The sequence below is a fragment of the Nansenia antarctica genome, assembly GCF_963989245.1.
Source record: "Nansenia antarctica genome assembly, chromosome: 16".
Taxonomy (NCBI): domain Eukaryota; kingdom Metazoa; phylum Chordata; class Actinopteri; order Argentiniformes; family Microstomatidae; genus Nansenia; species Nansenia antarctica.
Window position 1 is genome coordinate 5,794,430 of NC_137686.1, and position 18,874 is coordinate 5,813,303.

The 18,874-nt window shown below is 42.7% G+C and overlaps 1 protein-coding gene across 1 annotated transcript; it reads left to right on the forward strand.

The window, feature by feature from the left end:
- Positions 1-1,550: 1,550 nt before the first annotated feature.
- c8b (complement component 8, beta polypeptide) lies at positions 1,551-18,747 on the forward strand. The gene is made up of 12 exons (XM_080546483.1): positions 1,551-1,691; positions 2,065-2,218; positions 3,534-3,681; positions 5,998-6,139; positions 7,473-7,605; positions 11,468-11,665; positions 12,071-12,311; positions 12,954-13,082; positions 16,912-17,075; positions 17,373-17,526; positions 17,781-17,849; positions 18,535-18,747. The coding sequence occupies exons 1-12, from the start codon at positions 1,606-1,608 to the stop codon at positions 18,684-18,686; spliced, it is 1,770 nt and encodes a 589-aa protein (XP_080402609.1). The 5' UTR covers positions 1,551-1,605; the 3' UTR covers positions 18,687-18,747.
- The last annotated feature ends 127 nt before the right edge of the window (positions 18,748-18,874 follow it).

Below are 18,874 nucleotides of genomic sequence, written 5' to 3' on the forward strand. Positions count from 1 at the left end.
TTTGTAAATAAGATTCCCTCAGTCCCTCAATGTAGCCTCTGTGCCATAAGATAGGTCGGCCATCTTGGATGCAAACTATTTGTGGTTCTCAAGCAATGCTCTACCACCACCTCTTGTCTTTAACGTCTGGATGTTTGCTTTGCTTCTGTTGGCAATTTTTCGTTTTGACTTTTCTTTCTGTTCTGTTTGGTCTATGACATAATGAACTGTGACTCTGTTACATAGCCATTCAAAGCGATGCCTGCTAACCTATCTCACTTGTTTTGAAAATGGCAGATTAAAGAAGAAATGAAGTGGTGATTTCACACACACACACACAAAAAAGAAAAAACAAGTCCACAGGCCAATCTCTTCAAAGTCACGGTCACTGTTACTGGGGAGGGGTTTCCTCGCATTTTCTTGTTTTTTCAGTATTTTCGACTTCAGATGTTCTTATCCCTCAATGTTTGCTTTCTGTAAGTTGACCAACTCAACACATATCTGGGTGGTTTTGAAATAAACCAAAATGAATAAGTTCCTTCTGATATGATATATGCCCAACAGACTCAAACGTGCATCACTATGCCTTATCAGTTGTATAGGTTTTGTTGTCAAGTCACTGTTCTGGTTCAGTCATTGTATACAGTAAACAAGTCATTGATGCAACAAAGGGTTTGGGCATATTTGTATGTCTGCTCCACTGAGATAAAATGGCCAAAATGTGGCAACTTTATAAGATGAAATAATAGAGATATTGCTATTTACTTCTATCTAGACTATGATAACTTGATAACTTGTCAACTGTAACCCTGCTCGTAAGAAAACAGTACACAATATTTTGTCAATTTTATTTATGAATTCCAATGAAATGAAAAGACAAAAATGACTTTTGTACGTATATTTCCTCCCATTCACTGTACTCATCCCATGGTTCAGTCACAAATAAAATATCATGTTATTCCCAGTTGGTGACCAAACATCTTGTGTGTCTGTCTACACAGTACATCCACCAGGGGGCGCTGTGAAATGGAAAATAAATAGAATGGACAATAGTACCTACTGGACATACTACTATTTCGAAATGACCCTGGACTCTCGTTTACTGGAAAATAGCAAATGGCAAATATACTTAGTCCCAAGTTACCAGTGATGCTGAGTGTGATTCAGTAAACTTGGACAGGAATTTCCTTGGCCAGGAATGGGCTGTTATTTCTTGAACTATCACACTGTATCATTTTCCCCCTTCAATTTAATGTCCATTTCATACTGTTTGTTACAAGACAAATGTAGGCAATATAGTCATTAAAATATAGTTTGGATATGTATAGGTTAGTCATTTGTAAACCCCAAATGACTCAAATTGTTTTTACTAACAATCTCTGTCCAATTCATCAATTGATACTGATCAATTCAAGATTGATAGATAACTGTTTACATAATATGGAACAGAACAACAATATGGATCCAACTAATCTCTGGGGGTTGTTAAGGCCATAGGAGGTTAACTCTGGATCTTGTAAACAGTGGACAGTGAGGTAATAGCCTGAGGTAATCGATGAGTGTGTGTTTGCACACAGTTCGAAACACACCGCTGTCTTCGCACTGTGTCAGTCCTGATCCACCGTCATGTTCTCTGCATCCATGTTTAAACCTTCAATCAACCCTGGTTTCTACTGCCTTCTGTGTGCTACCTTGGGTGTGTTGCTGCTAAGGTAAGAGTTGTATTTATGTGTGGAAGACATAGACAGAGCTGTCCTCTCCAGAACCTGGTGTGACAGACAGTATGATGGTGAGGTAGGATTTCTTGTCAGTTAAATCACAACACACTTACTTATCCGAAAACAGTTAAGACAAAGAAAATATGAACGACTTGATTGATAAGTTTAACAATTATAATTATTATACCATCATGAATGAGGTCAATAGAGAGTATAGGGAACAATGTGTGTATCGCTTTAAGTACCCTTACAGTCACACTTTGAACAATAAATATTTTGTCCGACTTTTTGTGTACGACCTTAATCTCTGGTCGTGAACACGTCGCACTGTGGTCAGTTTGTCAGTTGGGAATGACCTGTGTTTCAGTGATGTTGCCATTGCAACGGGAAGCGAAGAGGGGCTCTGTGCCGCTGCCCGGGCGGCCAGGTCTGTGGGGACGGAGGTCACAGTGCAGCCGGTGGATTGTGTCCTGTCAGAGTGGACCGCGTGGACGTCCTGCGACGTCTGTCAGAAGAAGAGGGTGAATATGAGAACATACCAGTCTGTCAGGAGAAGAGGGTGAATATGAGAACATACCAGTCTGTCAGGAGAAGAGGGTGAATATGAGAACATACCAGTCTGTCAGGAGAAGAGGGTGAATATGAGAACATACCAGTCTGTCAGGAGAAGAGGGTGAATATGAGAACATACCAGCTGGAACGTAGTATGATGTCAGGTCAATGTTAGAATCGGTTGGCGAGGTTTTATTTATTTATTTTTGTAACCTTTATTTAACCAGGAGGTCCCTTAAGATTACAATCTCTTTTTTTCCAGGGAGACCTGGCACAAGATAGCACACCAGTACACGTAGAAGGTTACAAAATGGAGAATATAACATCATAAAAACAGACAAGGGACAACAGATAAATATGATAAAAATCCATTTTAGGAATAGCAATTGCACTCTTCTGTCACACAATTCTAAATCAGAGCTTTGAACTCTCCCAGGGCGACGAGATTATTAAAATGTAGTGTGTTCTGGAGGTTATTCCATAACCAGGCCGCAAAATAACAGAAAGCTGCTCTGCCAAGTTCCAAGCGAATCCTTGGTAACCGGCAGAGCAACCATTGCATGTGCATGCTCGATTGATTGATTGATTGAGTTTATTCATGGTTCGAGGAAAAACAGTAATCCAAGGGATGACATGTGAAAGTGTGAACACTTATTTCATAACCATAACATGGTCCTTTGATATTAACATACAAGACAACAATAACATCAAACAATCATAAACATTACCCCGCCCCCCCCCCCCAAACAAAGGGATTAGGACTTTCTATGAAAAATAAAAATAATAAAAATAGGCTAAGAATAAAAGAATAGGAATAAAAGTAGGCTAAAAAAATAGACTTTCCTATCTTAAAAAATGATAAAAGTAGGCTAAGAATAAAAGAATAGGAATAAAAGTAGGCTAAAAAGAATAGGCTTTCCTATCTGTTCACCTTACTCCAGAGGTAAGCTCTACCCTGTCCTCTAAAAGCCCTCCTAGTTTCTGCTTGTTATCTTAAGTGGAAGGCTGTTCCACAGTAATGTTCCACTATAGAAGAAGGAACTGCGAGCTACACTGCAGAGCATAACATCCAGCCTTTTTTAGTAGATGGCAGGCGTTACAGAAGCCGCATTGTAGTGTTGCTCCTAATCAATTTTGCATAGATGAAGACAAAACGAGTCATTAACTTGACAACAACATGAGTGTGAGAGAAAGAAAGCTCTGAGACAGATCACTCTAGGTGGTTACTGACTGAGTGGGTTCTTCATACCAAACTGTATTCAACTCTCTATCCTCCCTCCTCAGTATCGCCATGCTAAACTGGTTCAGCCATCCCAATTCGGAGGGGAACTCTGCTACCTCCATGACAGGGAGAAGGAGGCCTGTACCCCTCCATCCCGCTACACTTGTGACGATGTCCCCCTGTGTGAGGGCCATCTCTGCACCACCACAGGTAGCGCCTCCAGCCACTGGTCTACACACTATCCTCCTACTGTTCCTCTATCCTCCCCTTCCTCTATCCTCCTCCCCTTCCTCTATCCTCCTCCCATTCCTCTATACCCCTCCCTTTCGTCTATCCTCCTGAATAGAACAGTGGAGTTTACTGAAAATATGTAAATGGCCTTTATGTTGTCATTGAATATCAACCAGTAAACAATGCTCAACAAACACACTGCTTCAATCTGATCAAACACTGGCTGGGATCACATTGTGAACATAGGGTGTAGCAGTCTGCTGATCTCCACAGCATGACACAACCAGTGTTGCGAATTTCACAACACTGGTTGTGTCATGCTGTGCAGATCAATGAATCAATGAATTTGCATGGGGTAGCAGTCTGCTGATCTGCAGCGTTGTGAAGTTCGCAACACTGGTTGTGTCATGCTGTGCAGATCAGAAGATGCTACCCCATGGAAATGAATTGATAATGACATTACAAAGTCATACAGTACTTCATGTTACAGTAATGTGGCTCCTAAAATGTTAATCACTTTTCTTTCCAGGTGAGATCTCATGCTCTGTACAGAGTCTGTACCAGAGCTGCCAAGTCTCACGCAATCGCCATGAGACTCACGCATTTCAACCAGTTCTCACGCTCTCACGCCGCATCTCTATTTGTCACGGCGAAAAAAACTATTTGTTTTAGGGACTTTTATTTTTGAAATTCCTTGAAAGAAAGCTACCGGACATGAGTTTCGTGGCATCTTTCTGCACGCGCGTTAACTTGAGTCTGCAATCGAAGCGGCAGGCGAGCGCTGATGGAAGAACCTTTGTTCACGAGAGCTGCAAGAACGTAGCAAGCAGTGTTGCCAGATTGGGCTACTTTTGGTCACACTGGACGGGTGGATTCGGCAGCTTTTAGACCGGTTGGGCTGGACATTGTCAATTCCATCTGGCAACCGTGGTAGCAAAATATGTGCATACATTACAACATCGTATCTGGTAGCCTACTGGACTGGGTTGTACCAATTTGGCGTAAGTCATTACTAAATGCAGGCATTTAGTAGTTACTAAACCCCTAGTTGTTACTAGCTAGTTTCAAACTAGTTGTTTACTCATTTCAGTTGCACCACGCCAATCTTTTGCCAATTAGCTAGTAAATACTCTGTTTTGGTAACTGTTTTCTGTTTCTCTACTGTAACATAACCAGGTACATGGTACATTAATAATTACAATTTACAATACAAATACAACAATTGGGGGTCCCTCCCAAAAAAATTGGGAGTGCTGCGCGCGCACAAGATCATTCACCAAGCCCTCATTCTGACCCAGGAAAAACCCTGGTATGTACTGTATAACATGATAGCCATCTATGAGCAATGCACTATATATAAGATGATGACCAAGTGTCTTTCTGCTTCTGACCAAGGGGCTGAGTCCTGTTGATGGGGCCCAATTTTCTTTTAGAGTCTGTAGGCTGTTTATTAAGATTTCATATTTTGTCTTGTTTTATAACATGTTCATTATTTTCATTTCTTGTGCTGGTTTATTATGAACAACATTTAAAATTGCAGGAAACTAGCACAAATAATTGGGTGGGAGAGAGGGGCCGCCGCTGCCAAAACGTGCACAGTTTTGGGTCGCTCCACCGTCAAATCTCACTCCAAACTTTTGGTGAAACTTGGCAGCCCTGGTCTGTACTACAGACCGTCATGAAGGCAGCCTGGAAGGCAACCATTAGCTTTAGCAGCCTGAAAGGCAACCATTAGCTTTAGCAGCCTGAAAGGCAACCATTAGCTTTAGCAGCCTGAAAGGCCACCATTAGCTTTAGCAGCCTGGAAGGCAACCATTAGCTTTAGCAGCCTGGAAGGCAACCATTAGCTTTAGCAGCCTGGAAGGCAACCATTAGCTTTAGCAGCCTGGAAGGCAACCATTAGCTTTAGCAGCCTGGAAGGCAGCTGTTATCTTTAGCAGCCTGGACGGCAACCATTAGCTTTAGCAGCCTGGAAGGCAACCATTAGCTTTAGCAGCCTGGTAGGCCACCATTAGCTTTAGCAGCCTGGAAGGCAACCATCAGCTTTAGCAGCCTGGAAGGCAACCATTAGCTTTAGCAACCTGGAAGGCAACCATTAGCTTTAGCAGCCTGGAAGGCCACCATTAGCTTTAGCAGCCTGGAAGGCAACCATTAGCTTTAGCAGCCTGGAAGGCAACCATTAGCTTTAGCAGCCTGGAAGGCAGCTGTTATCTTTAGCAGCCTGGAAGGCAGCTGTTAGCTTTAGCAGTTCAGTTCAACGTCAGTGTGTGTGTGTGTGTGTGTGTTTCCTCTCAGGCCGCTGTGTGTCCATGGACCTGCGCTGCAACGGCGACGACGACTGCGGGGACGCGTCGGACGAGAAGGGCTGTACGAGGGTCCGCCAGACCTGCAAGCAGGACGCAGAGGAGTACTGGGGCATCGAGAACCTGGCCAAAGGGTCAGTCTCACATCCTTACTGCCCTCAAAAGGAACGATACTCAAGTTGATCTGTGATGGTTCCTCATTTCAGAAGTGGTATATACTGTGTGGGTTCCTAATTTCAGAAGATGCTGATGCAATTTGTTCGTAAAATAGGCAATATTGTGAAAATCAAAGACGTGTGACACACACACACACACACACACACACGCACACACACACGCACACACACACACACACACACACACACACACACACACACACACACACACACACATGTTCACAGGACACCCTCAAGCATTGAGACATACCATTGGTTCATCCAGAAGCACAGTAATGTGTTTAATGAAGAGGCCTTCATCATCTGAAGAGGCCTTCATCATCCTTATTGAAAGACTGTAGGAGAGAGGTCGGCAGCACAGTCTCCAGTTAGACAGGACATTTTACCAAGGAATGTATTGATCTGCTGTTGGATCTGATCGTTTTTCAGTTATTGATTATGGTGGAGGATATTGATCTCAGATGTCTCTTGTCATTCCAACCATTCAATGTAAAACAGCCCCCTCAACAACACGCTCTTCAGGATCAATGATAGACTTGGAACACGGGTCGCTGGGTCCTCAGGAGAATAGATTTATTACAGAATCGCAGCATGTAGGATACAGGATACAGGCACGTTCTCTCTCTCGTTCCCGCTCGCAACCGTCTCCAACCCAACGACCAGATCCCAGACAGGAGCTTCTAAGCGCCCATCTCACAGTTGTCGACGTTCCCCATCAGACATTCCTGCAGACTCACCTGCCCTCCCTCCGTAGGGACCTTGACGACTCTAACTCCTGACATTTTATACCTTATGGGTTAAATGTTGTTGAACTATAGAGCTTTACAATGAACAATTCAACAGTAGACAACCTTCCACAAAAACCCTGGAGATGAAATACCCCAAAAAGTGACAAATCGGTTGCCCAAAGCCGTAAAAGTAAAAACATAAACCATCATGTGTTGGTCTGTAGAGTGTAGGGTACTTCATTTGTTGCAGGTTTGTTGCAAAATCGTGAGTTTAGAATGATAAGGTTCTATCTCTGTTTAGGGTAGTTCAGAGATATTGAGCGTCAAAGTTTTTACATTCCATTATGTTTTGTGAGATGGAACCTTTGTATTTTATGAATTACTAACTCAAAAATGTCAACATTTTAAAAATAACACCACACAGGCATTAATAAACACCTGATGGATCAGATTATGTAAAAAAATCAATTTTGACAAAAATGGAGATAGAACCTTATAATTCTAACATCACAAAATGTAGATGGTCCTACTCTACTCTCTATTTTCACTTCCTGCTCCATCAGAATCAACATAATGAACGGCCGTCTGGAGGGGGTGGTCATTGATAACCGCTACTACGCTGGGAGCTGCCTGCCACAGTACATCCAGAACGTCAGGTTCCGGAAGCCATACAACGTACAGCAGTACACCATGGAGGTGAGCAGGCTGGACTCTGGAGTCAATTCACATGATCTCACTAAACGCAAGACGTGAATTGGATTTAAGTAAATTAATGAAAAAGTCTTCTTCGAAAGCAATTGGTCATTTTCAGTTAACTTCTTGCATTGAGTGGTGACATTAACCTGTGCACAATAATAATAATAATAATAATAATAATAATAATAATATTAATAATAATAATATATCTAATTCACAAGATGTGACATTGCATGGGAGTTTTGAATACTCCAACTAGCGTTTGCATGATATACAATGCATTTTCAGACTGTTCACTAAAACTGGTTGAATAATGAACATTGTCTCCAAAAACATTGTTAAAGACAAGCTACAATAGAAAATCATGCTATTCCGACTTGTTCGGTACTGTATTTCTTGCTTTCTTCAGCACTGTTTTCACAATCAAATCGTAGAAATAAAGTTATTATTATTATTATTATTATTATAATTATTATGTTCTGTGTTCTATGTTCTATGTTCTATGTTCTATGTTCTATGTTCTATGTTCTGTGTTCTATGTTCTATGTTCTGTGTTCTATGTTCTATGTTCTATGTTCTATGTTCTGTGTTCTATGTTCTATGTTCTATGTTTTATGTTCTGTGTTCTATGTTCTCTGTTCTATGTTCTAAGTTCTGTGTTCTATGTTCTATGTTCTATGTTCTGTGTTCTATGTTCTATGTTCTATGTTCTATGTTCTGTGTTCTATGTTCTCTGTTCTATGTTCTATGTTCTGTGTTCTATGTTCTATGTTCTGTGTTCTATGTTATATGTTCTATGTTATGTGTTCTATGTTCTATGTTCTATGTTCTATGTTCTATGTTCTATGTTCTATGTTCTGTGTTCTGTGTTCTATGTTCTATGTTCTGTGTTCTATGTTCTATGTTCTATGTTCTATGTTCTATGTTCTGTGTTCTGTGTTCTGTGTTCTATGTTCTATGTTCTATGTTCTATGTTCTATGTTCTATGTTCTATGTTATGTGTTCTATGTTCTATGTTCTGTGTTCTATGTTCTATGTTCTGTGTTCTATGTTCTATGTTCTATGTTATATGTTCTATGTTATGTGTTCTATGTTCTATGTTCTATGTTCTGTGTTCTATGTTCTATGTTCTATGTTCTATGTTTTATGTTCTGTGTTCTATGTTCTCTGTTCTATGTTCTAAGTTCTGTGTTCTATGTTCTATGTTCTATGTTCTATGTTCTGTGTTCTATGTTCTATGTTCTATGTTCTATGTTCTATGTTCTGTGTTCTATGTTCTCTGTTCTATGTTCTATGTTCTGTGTTCTATGTTCTATGTTCTGTGTTCTATGTTCTATGTTCTATGTTATATGTTCTATGTTCTATGTTCTATGTTCTATGTTCTGTGTTCTGTGTTCTATGTTCTATGTTCTGTGTTCTATGTTCTATGTTCTATGTTCTGTGTTCTGTGTTCTATGTTCTGTGTTCTATGTTCTATGTTCTATGTTCTATGTTCTATGTTCTATGTTATGTGTTCTATGTTCTATGTTCTGTGTTCTATGTTCTATGTTCTGTGTTCTATGTTCTATGTTATATGTTATATGTTCTATGTTATGTGTTCTATGTTCTATGTTCTATGTTCTATGTTCTATGTTCTATGTTCTGTGTTCTGTGTTCTATGTTCTATGTTCTGTGTTCTATGTTCTATGATCTATGTTCTGTGTTCTATGTTCTGTGTTCTGTGTTCTATGTTCTATGTTCTGTGTTCTATGTTCTATGTTCTATGTTCTATGTTCTATGTTCTGTGTTCTGTGTTCTGTGTTCTATGTTCTATGTTCTCTGTTCTATGTTCTGTGTTCTGTGTTCTATGTTCTATGTTCTATGTTCTATGTTCTGTGTTCTGTGTTCTATGTTCTGTGTTCTGTGTTCTATGTTCTGTGTTCTGTGTTCTCTGTTCTGTGTTCTATGTTCTATGTTCTGTGTTCTATGTTCTGTGTTCTGTGTTCTATGTTCTGTGTTCTATGTTCTATGTTCTGTGTTCTATGTTCTGTGTTCTATGTTCTATGTTCTGTGTTCTGTGTTCTATGTTCTATGTTCTGTGTTCTATGTTCTGTGTTCTGTGTTCTATGTTCTATGTTCTATGTTCTGTGTTCTGTGTTCTATGTTCTGTGTTCTGTGTTCTATGTTCTGTGTTCTATGTTCTATGTTCTGTGTTCTATGTTCTGTGTTCTGTGTTCTGTGTTCTATGTTCTATGTTCTGTGTTCTATGTTCTGTGTTCTATGTTCTATGTTCTGTGTTCTATGTTCTATGTTCTGTGTTCTATGTTCTATGTTCTGTGTTCTATGTTCTATGGTCTATGTTCTGTGTTCTGTGTTCTGTGTTCTCTGTTCTATGTTCTATGTTCTGTGTTCTATGTTCTATGTTCTATGTTCTGTGTTCTATGTTCTATGTTCTGTGTTCTCTGTTCTCTGTTCTATGTTCTATGTTATGTGTTCTATGTTCTATGTTCTGTGTTCTATGTTCTATGTTCTATGTTCTGTGTTCTATGTTCTGTGTTCTGTGTTCTGTGTTCTCTGTTCTATGTTCTATGTTCTATGTTCTATGTTCTCTGTTCTATGTTCTATGTTCTATGCTCTATGTTCTATGTTCTGTGTTCTATGTTCTATGTTCTATGTTCTGTGTTCTGTGTTCTATGTTCTGTGTTCTATGTTCTATGTTCTGTGTTCTATGTTCTATGTTCTATGTTCTATGTTCTATGTTCTATGTTCTATGTTCTATGTTCTGTGTTCTATGTTCTATGTTCTATGTTCTATGTTCTATGTTCTGTGTTCTATGTTCTATGTTCTGTGTTCTGTGTTCTCTGTTCTGTGTTCTATGTTCTATGTTCTGTGTTCTGTGTTCTCTGTTCTCTGTTCTATGTTCTATGTTCTATGTTCTATGTTCTGTGTTCTGTGTTCTCTGTTCTATGTTCTATGTTCTATGTTCTATGTTCTGTGTTCTATGTTCTATGTTCTGTGTTCTATGTTCTATGTTCTATGTTCTATGTTCTGTGTTCTCTGTTCTGTTCTATGTTCTATGTTCTACGTTCTATGTTCTATGTTCTATGTTCTATGTTCTATGTTCTGTGTTCTATGTTCTCTGTTCTGTTCTATGTTCTATGTTCTACGTTCTATGTTCTGTGTTCTGTGTTCTATGTTCTATGTTCTATGTTCTATGTTCTATGTTCTATGTTCTGTGTTCTATGTTCTATGTTCTATGTTCTATGTTCTGTGTTCTATGTTCTATGTTCTATGTTCTGTGTTCGATGTTCTATGTTCTGTGTTCTATGTTCTATGTTCTATGTTCTGTCTTCTGTGTTCTATGTTCTATGTTCTATGTTCTGTCTTCTGTGTTCTATGTTCTATGTTCTATGTTCTATGTTCTATGTTCTGTGTTCTGTGTTCTGTGTTCTGTGTTCTGTGTTCTATGTTCTATGTTCTGTCTTCTGTGTTCTATGTTCTATGTTCTATGTTCTGTCTTCTGTGTTCTATGTTCTATGTTCTATGTTCTATGTTCTGTGTTCTGTGTTCTATGTTCTGTGTTCTGTGTTCTGTGTTCTATGTGCTATGTTCTGTCTTCTGTGTTCTATGTTCTGTGTCAATCAAATCGGGGCTCATTGTAATGCATGGAATGGAATAAGGAAGGAATGGTATCAAACCCACAATGATACCATTACTAATTCCATTCCAGGCATTACAATGAGCCTGTCTTCTGACTACCTACCATCTACCTCCACTGACTGTGACCAGTACTAAGCGTATGGGGTGGTTTCTCTCTTGTGACCAGTACTAAGCGTATGGGGTGACCAGTACTAAGCGTATGGGGGTTTCTCTCTTGTTTCAGACCAAAGGCGGGTATGACTTCACATTGCAGTCATTCGAGACGTACTCTGAGTACTATGATTACACCATGAAGGAGCGCACGTCCAAGACCACCGTGTCCTTCGGCTTCGCTCTCCCGGGCATCGCTGAGTTTGGCTTCGACTACGCCGACAGCAAATACTCCAAGTCAGAGAGCAAGATGCGTCGCGCCTCTGGGAAGGTCAGGGTTCATTTTGGGTACAAACTGTTTACAAACGCAGTCACGCCCTTCTTCTCTCTCTAGACAGGTGCTTTCACGTACCCCCCCCCCCCCCGACCAATAGAAGCAGACCTACTCAGCTGTGGGGTCAATTGGGGTCATTCATGAATGAAAACATCTTCATGGGAAATAAGAGTCATTTTCCATTTTAAAAAATCTAATTTCAATTCACTTCTCTGAGTTCTTGCATCAGCCTTTCAATGTAGTCATTATATAGTGTTCATTGTACATGAGTGCAGAGTGAGGATTTTCCCCCTCTGGTTCTGATTGGGCCTGATTCTAGTAGAGCTTACCCCTGTCCCCCACCTGTCGTCGTCGTCCCCCTTCACCCCCTCACCTATCCCCCCCTCCCACCCCCACCCCCAGAAAAACAGTTTCATCCGGGCCAAAGCGTCGCTGGAGCTGGCCCGGTACGTCCTGAAGCAGGACGACCTGATGCTGCACCCCGAGTTCCTGCGGCGGCTGCGGGCCCTGCCGCAGGCCTACGTCTATGGGGAGTACCGGCAGATCTACAGAGACTACGGGAGCCACTACATCACAGAGGCCACGCTGGGGGGGGACTACGAGCACACCCTCATCCTGAACAAGGAGAAGCTGGAGAAGTCAGGTGACGTGTCTGTGCGAACGGAAGATAGGTTCGGTGATGATGAGTCATTTTGTCTGAGGCCAAAACGCTGCTGTCAGCTTCAAATCCAATGCTAAGGCTTTAGCTCAACGGGCTCAACGCAGTCTTGTAGGGCACAGAAGACTTATGTATGTCCATATCAGCCTTTCATTTGTAGTTTGTAGTTTTCGCATGGTTCTTAGTGCGGACCTCTCCGCACTTCCTTTACATTTTTATCCACTCAGACCCTTGTAGTAACAAGGGGGTAACAATGTATAAGTCGGCCTTAAGAGTTACTCCAGAGTGTCACAGCCTTGGACAGAAGTTATTCGCTGAACCTTGTCAGCCCCGCGATAGTGACAGCTGCCTTTTCTTTTTTTCTGCAGAAAAAACCCCTACAATAAAGACCATTCACATTCACATATACCTGAGGCCCAGGAGCTCAGATGTCACTGGTTATTCCGCACCCTTGTGACCCCAGGTCATAGAGAGATGTTAAATCCATTCTATCTCGTCTCCACAGACTAATAGAACATACATCGACTCACATGTGCCCCTACTATCCTCACCCTAAGCTTTTTTTCGTTATATTCCTATGATATTAATGCTCTTAACTCTTCTGTATCTAACCCCTTTTTTTCATAGACTATAAACTGGACCACTACAAAAACTGCGTGCAGGCAGGTCTCAAGGTGGGGGGCAACATCAAAGGGGTTTACGTGACTGTCGGGGTCGACGGAGGCAGTTGTGACGGCCTGCTGAACGAGATGGGAGGTGAGACTTCGTTTGTTCCTACGGGAGAACCCTTTTTTGTTCCATGTAGAACCCTTTTGGGTTCCATGTACAGTATAACCCTTTCCACAGAATGTTCTACATAGAACCCGAAAGTGTTCTACAGGGACAGGGGCCAGCGGAAGAAGCCTTTTGCAGAGCCCCTTTAAAAGAAGACGGTTTACTCCGCCGCCATCTTGGCCTCTTCAGGCGCTTATTTGTTTTTAGACAGGTCGTCCATTTGAGGGCAGGATGGAATATATACTCAGTCAAAATGATATGGGTTAGCAACTTTCCCTTTTTTTAAGTGTGTAGAAACATTTATTGCGGTCATTTGACCGTCAAAAGAAGCTGTAATGTCTTAAAAGGACACTTGATTTGCCTTTCTCCTAGCCTTCCTAACCTCCCGCTCTAATCTTACACATGCGTGACTAGGGAGACCAGCGCGAGAAAGTTGCGTTCCTAGAAACGCAAACCCTAGCAAGGACAACTGCTAATCTATACCTGTGTGGTAATTAAAATGTATCCCCACGTGGGAACTGGCGCCCTCTTTCAGCACAAATCAAGGCAATAGTAAACTATACCGCCATTCTGGTCCATGCCCTGGGGCGGCTGTGGCGCAGGAGGTTGAGCCGCCGTCTAATGATCGCAAGGTTGGCAGATTGGCGGTTCGAGCCCCGGCTGGCCACATGTCGAAGTGTCCTTGGGCAAGACACTGAACCCCAAATTGCTCCCAGTGAGCGGGCCGGCGCCTCGCATGGTAGCTTGCCGCCATTGGTGTGTGAATGTGTGTGTGAATGGGTGAATGAGAGGCCGTTGTAAAGCGCTTTGGATAAAGGCGCTATATAAGTGCAGTCCATTTACTTCCCGTATAGACTATTGCAATGCCCTCCTCTTTGGTCTTCCACACAAATGTCTCCATAAACTCCAACTGGTCCAGAACTCAGCTGCACGTATCATTACCAGAACTCCCTTCATTGACCATATCACTCCAGTTCTCCAACAACTACATTGGCTCCCCATTAAATTCCATATTCATTTTAAGATTCTCCTTCTCACCTTTAAGGCTCTCCATAACCTAGCAGCCTCACACCTCTCTGAACTCCTTCTTACTCACACTCCCTCCCGTAGTCTCAGATCCTCCTCTGCCAACCAACTTGTCATCCCTTCTAGAGCCTTTAGCCGTTCTGCTCCCCGCTTCTGGAACTCTCTGCCACCTAACATACGCAATATTGATACTCTCTCCACTTTCAAATCCAGTCTTAAAAAACACCTTTTCACAATGGCTTACTTGGTTTGATCTCCTGTATTTTGTTTGTTGTTATATCTGACTTTTCTGTTTTTATCTAATTTTGCTTTGTTGATTTTAATGTTTTGATATGTGGTTTTAACTATGTTTTGTAAGGTGTCCTTGAGAGCCTTGAAAGGCGCCCATATATAAAATGTATTATTATATATAATCTCTGCCTTTTGGAACACTTACTTTTTAAAGTGTAGCTTGTAGCACAGTGTCAGTGTTGTATATTTTACATTTACAAATAATAAAGTAGAATAGAATAGAATAAAACTAGCAGTCACAGTTTGAACATGAAGTGTTAAGTTAAAATGTTTTTATTAACGATTCTGTCCTTTTTGTTTGTTTGTTTGTTTCTTTCTTTCCTTTGTCTCTGTCTGTGTCTGTCTGTCTGTCTGTCACACTCTCTCTCTCTCTCTATCTGGCCTCTCTCTGTCTGTCTCTCTCTATCTGGCCTCTCTCTGTCTGTCTCTCTATCTGGCCTCTCTCTGTCTGTCTGTCTCTATCTGGTCTCTCTCTGTCTGTCTCTCTCTATCTGGTCTCTCTCTGTCTCTCTCTCTATCTGGTCTCTCTCTGTCTGTCTCTCTATCTGGTCTCTCTCTGTCTGTCTCTCTATCTGGTCTCTGTCTGTCTCTCTCTATCTGGCCTCTCTCTGTCTCTCTCTATCTGGCCTCTCTCTGTCTGTCTCTCTATCTGGCCTCTCTCTGTCTGTCTCTATCTGGCCTCTCTCTGTCTGTCTCTCTATCTGGTCTCTCTCTGTCTGTCTCTCTATCTGGTCTCTCTCTGTCTGTCTCTCTATCTGGCCTCTCTCTGTCTCTCTCTATCTGGCCTCTCTCTGTCTGTCTCTCTATCTGGTCTCTCTCTGTCTGTCTCTCTATCTGGCCTCTCTCTGTCTGTCTCTCTCTATCTGGCCTCTCTCTGTCTGTCTCTCTCTATCTGGTCTCTCTCTGTCTGTCTCTCTATCTGGCCTCTCTCTGTCTGTCTCTCTATCTGGTCTCTCTCTGTCTGTCTCTCTATCTGGCCTCTCTCTGTCTGTCTCTCTCTATCTGGCCTCTCTCTGTCTGTCTCTCTCTATCTGGTCTCTCTCTGTCTGTCTCTCTATCTGGCCTCTCTCTGTCTGTCTCTCTCTATCTGGCCTCTCTCTGTCTGTCTCTCTCTATCTGGCCTCTCTCTGTCTGTCTCTCTATCTGGTCTCTCTCTGTCTGTCTCTCTCTATCTGGTCTCTCTCTGTCTGTCTCTCTATCTGGCCTCTCTCTGTCTGTCTCTCTCTATCTGGTCTCTCTCTGTCTGTCTCTCTATCTGGTCTCTCTCTGTCTGTCTCTCTATCTGGCCTCTCTCTGTCTGTCTCTCTATCTGGCCTCTCTCTGTCTGTCTCTCTATCTGGTCTCTCTCTGTCTGTCTCTCTATCTGGCCTCTCTCTGTCTGTCTCTCTATCTGGTCTCTCTCTGTCTGTCTCTCTCTATCTGGTCTCTCTCTGTCTGTCTCTCTATCTGGTCTCTCTCTGTCTGTCTCTCTCTATCTGGCCTCTCTCTGTCTGTCTCTCTATCTGGTCTCTCTCTGTCTGTCTCTCTATCTGGTCTCTCTCTGTCTGTCTCTCTCTATCTGGCCTCTCTCTGTCTGTCTCTCTCTATCTGGTCTCTCTCTGTCTGTCTCTCTATCTGGCCTCTCTCTGTCTGTCTCTCTCTATCTGGCCTCTCTCTGTCTGTCTCTCTATCTGGCCTCTCTCTGTCTGTCTCTCTATCTGGTCTCTCTCTGTCTGTCTCTCTATCTGGTCTCTCTCTGTCTGTCTCTCTATCTGGCCTCTCTCTGTCTGTCTCTCTATCTGGTCTCTCTCTGTCTGTCTCTCTATCTGGTCTCTCTCTGTCTGTCTCTCTATCTGGCCTCTCTCTGTCTGTCTCTCTCTATCTGGCCTCTCTCTGTCTGTCTCTCTCTATCTGGCCTCTCTCTGTCTGTCTCTCTCTATCTGGTCTCTCTCTGTCTGTCTCTCTATCTGGCGTCTCTCTGTCTGTCTCTCTCTATCTGGTCTCTCTCTGTCTGTCTCTCTATATCTGGTCTCTCTCTGTCTGTCTCTCTATCTGGCCTCTCTCTGTCTGTCTCTCTCTATCTGGCCTCTCTCTGTCTGTCTCTCTCTATCTGGTCTCTCTCTGTCTGTCTCTCTATCTGGCCTCTCTCTGTCTGTCTCTCTATCTGGTCTCTCTCTGTCTGTCTCTCTCTATCTGGCCTCTCTCTGTCTGTCTCTCTCTATCTGGCCTCTCTCTGTCTGTCTCTCTATCTGGCGTCTCTCTGTCTGTCTCTCTCTATCTGGTCTCTCTCTGTCTGTCTCTCTATCTGGCCTCTCTCTGTCTGTCTCTCTCTATCTGGTCTCTCTCTGTCTGTCTCTCTATCTGGCCTCTCTCTGTCTGTCTCTCTCTATCTGGTCTCTCTCTGTCTGTCTCTCTATCTGGCGTCTCTCTGTCTGTCTCTCTATATCTGGTCTCTCTCTGTCTGTCTCTCTATCTGGCCTCTCTCTGTCTGTCTCTCTATCTGGCGTCTCTCCAGATGACACAGTCAAAGGCAGCATGGCGGAGGACTTTGTGGCCATTGTGAGAGGCGGTGACAGTGAGTCCATCAGCGCTCTGGCTAACAAGAAGCTCCCCACTCCAGAGCTGATGAGGCTGTGGGGCGACGCCGTGCATTTCAACCCTGACTTCATCCGCAGCACAGTGAGCCCCTCTATCAGGCCTCTCCATTTCCTCCACCTATTTTGACTCTCTATCTCCAGGGGGGGTATTCCATAACGTTGCTAAAGGAAAATCCAGGCTTAGTTTGATAAGTTTGGCAAGTTTCTCGATTTATTGATCAAAAATAAGCCTGGACTTTAGCGACGTTGATGGAATACCCCCCGTGGAATATCCACCATTCATATGTCTCCATGGAGCCTATACCGGTACATTACCGGCTCCATTATCAGTAAGACTTTAACCGTGAGATAAAGGCTTTGTTGTTGCTTTGCCTGACAGACGAAGCCGCTGTACGAGCTGGTGACATCTAGAGACTTCCTCAGCGCCCGCAACCTGAAGAAGAACCTCAGGAGAGCCCTGGAGGAGTACCTGACAGAAGCTAGTTCCTGCCAATGTTCCCCTTGCCTCAACAACGGAGTTGCCGTTCTCAAAGGTAAACAACTTCTTTTTTTATCCAGGTCTTCTTTACAGCGGGTCTGTGATGAAATAAAGCTCAAAGGTGGGACCGATTCAGGTGGTACGCGTGCCTTGACAACCTCTATAGGGTCTGGTCTGCAAAGCTTACACAGGTACAGCCTCCTCGTCTCATACTAGATACATATGAAAAACACTCTGCTCCCGGACTTTCTTTGGTGATGATGATGGCAGCAGCAACAACAATGATGATGTCCTTATCTCCTCCCCCAGGCACCAGGTGTGAGTGTGTGTGTCCGGCTGGCTACAGCGGTCGGGGTTGTGAGACAACCCAGAGATCAGGTCAGCTTTGTTAAACACACACACACCTTTTCAACATCTTCTGTTGTTTATAACACACCACACACACCTTATCAACATCTTCTACTGTTTATAACACACCACACACAACCTTATCAACATCTTCTACTGTTTATAACACACCACACACACCTTATCAACATCTTCTGCTGTTTATAACACACCACACACAACCTTATCCACATCTTCTACTGTTTATAACACACCACACACAACCTTATCAACATCTTCTACTGTTTATAACACAGCACACACACCTTATCAACATCTTCTGCTGTTTATAACACACCACACACAACCTTATCAACATCTTCTGCTGTTTATAACACACCACGCACAACCTTATCAACATCTTCTGCTGTTTATAACACACCACACACAACCTTATCAACATCTTCTGCTGTTTATAACACACCACACACAACCTTATCAACATCTTCTGTTGTTTATAACACACCACACACAACCTTATCAACATCTTCTTCTGTTTATAACACACCTTTATAACACACACATGTTAACACACTACCACTACTACGGGTGACTGGGGTCCTGTGTGCCTCAGTTGTTAGACGACGGTGCTAGTTGTACTGTAAGTCACTTTGGATGAAAGCATCTGCTAAATGGCCTATATTATAATGACAGATTTGACCTTTGACCCTGACAGGAATAGCCATAGATGGCAGTTGGAGCTGCTGGGGCTCCTGGTCGTCCTGCAGCGGCACGAAGACTCGGACCCGCCAGTGTAACAACCCTGCGCCCAGCAACGGAGGCGTGGCCTGCAGGGGCCTGCCTCAGAACTCTGAAAACTGCTTTTGATAACGTCACCGCAAACATCTCAAAATAAATATCTCATATCTCTCATAGAAAATGTCAGTGTCTCGATTATTGACAATAAGTTAGGGAGAAGTCTGAAGATTGCTTTTGATCATGTCACCGCAAGCATCTAAAAATAAATAGCTCATGTCGCTCTCAGAAATGTCAGTGTCTCAATCAAGTTATATTCG

Coding starts and splice junctions, on each gene's coding strand:
- c8b (XM_080546483.1), top strand. CDS start 1,606: ATGTTCTCTGCATCCATGTTTAAACCTTCAATCAACCCTGGTTTCTAC. Junction 7,606..11,467: donor TACAGCAGTACACCATGGAG/GTGAGCAGGCTG, acceptor CTCTTGTTTCAG/ACCAAAGGCGGGTATGACTT. Junction 13,083..16,911: donor CCTGCTGAACGAGATGGGAG/GTGAGACTTCGT, acceptor GCGTCTCTCCAG/ATGACACAGTCAAAGGCAGC.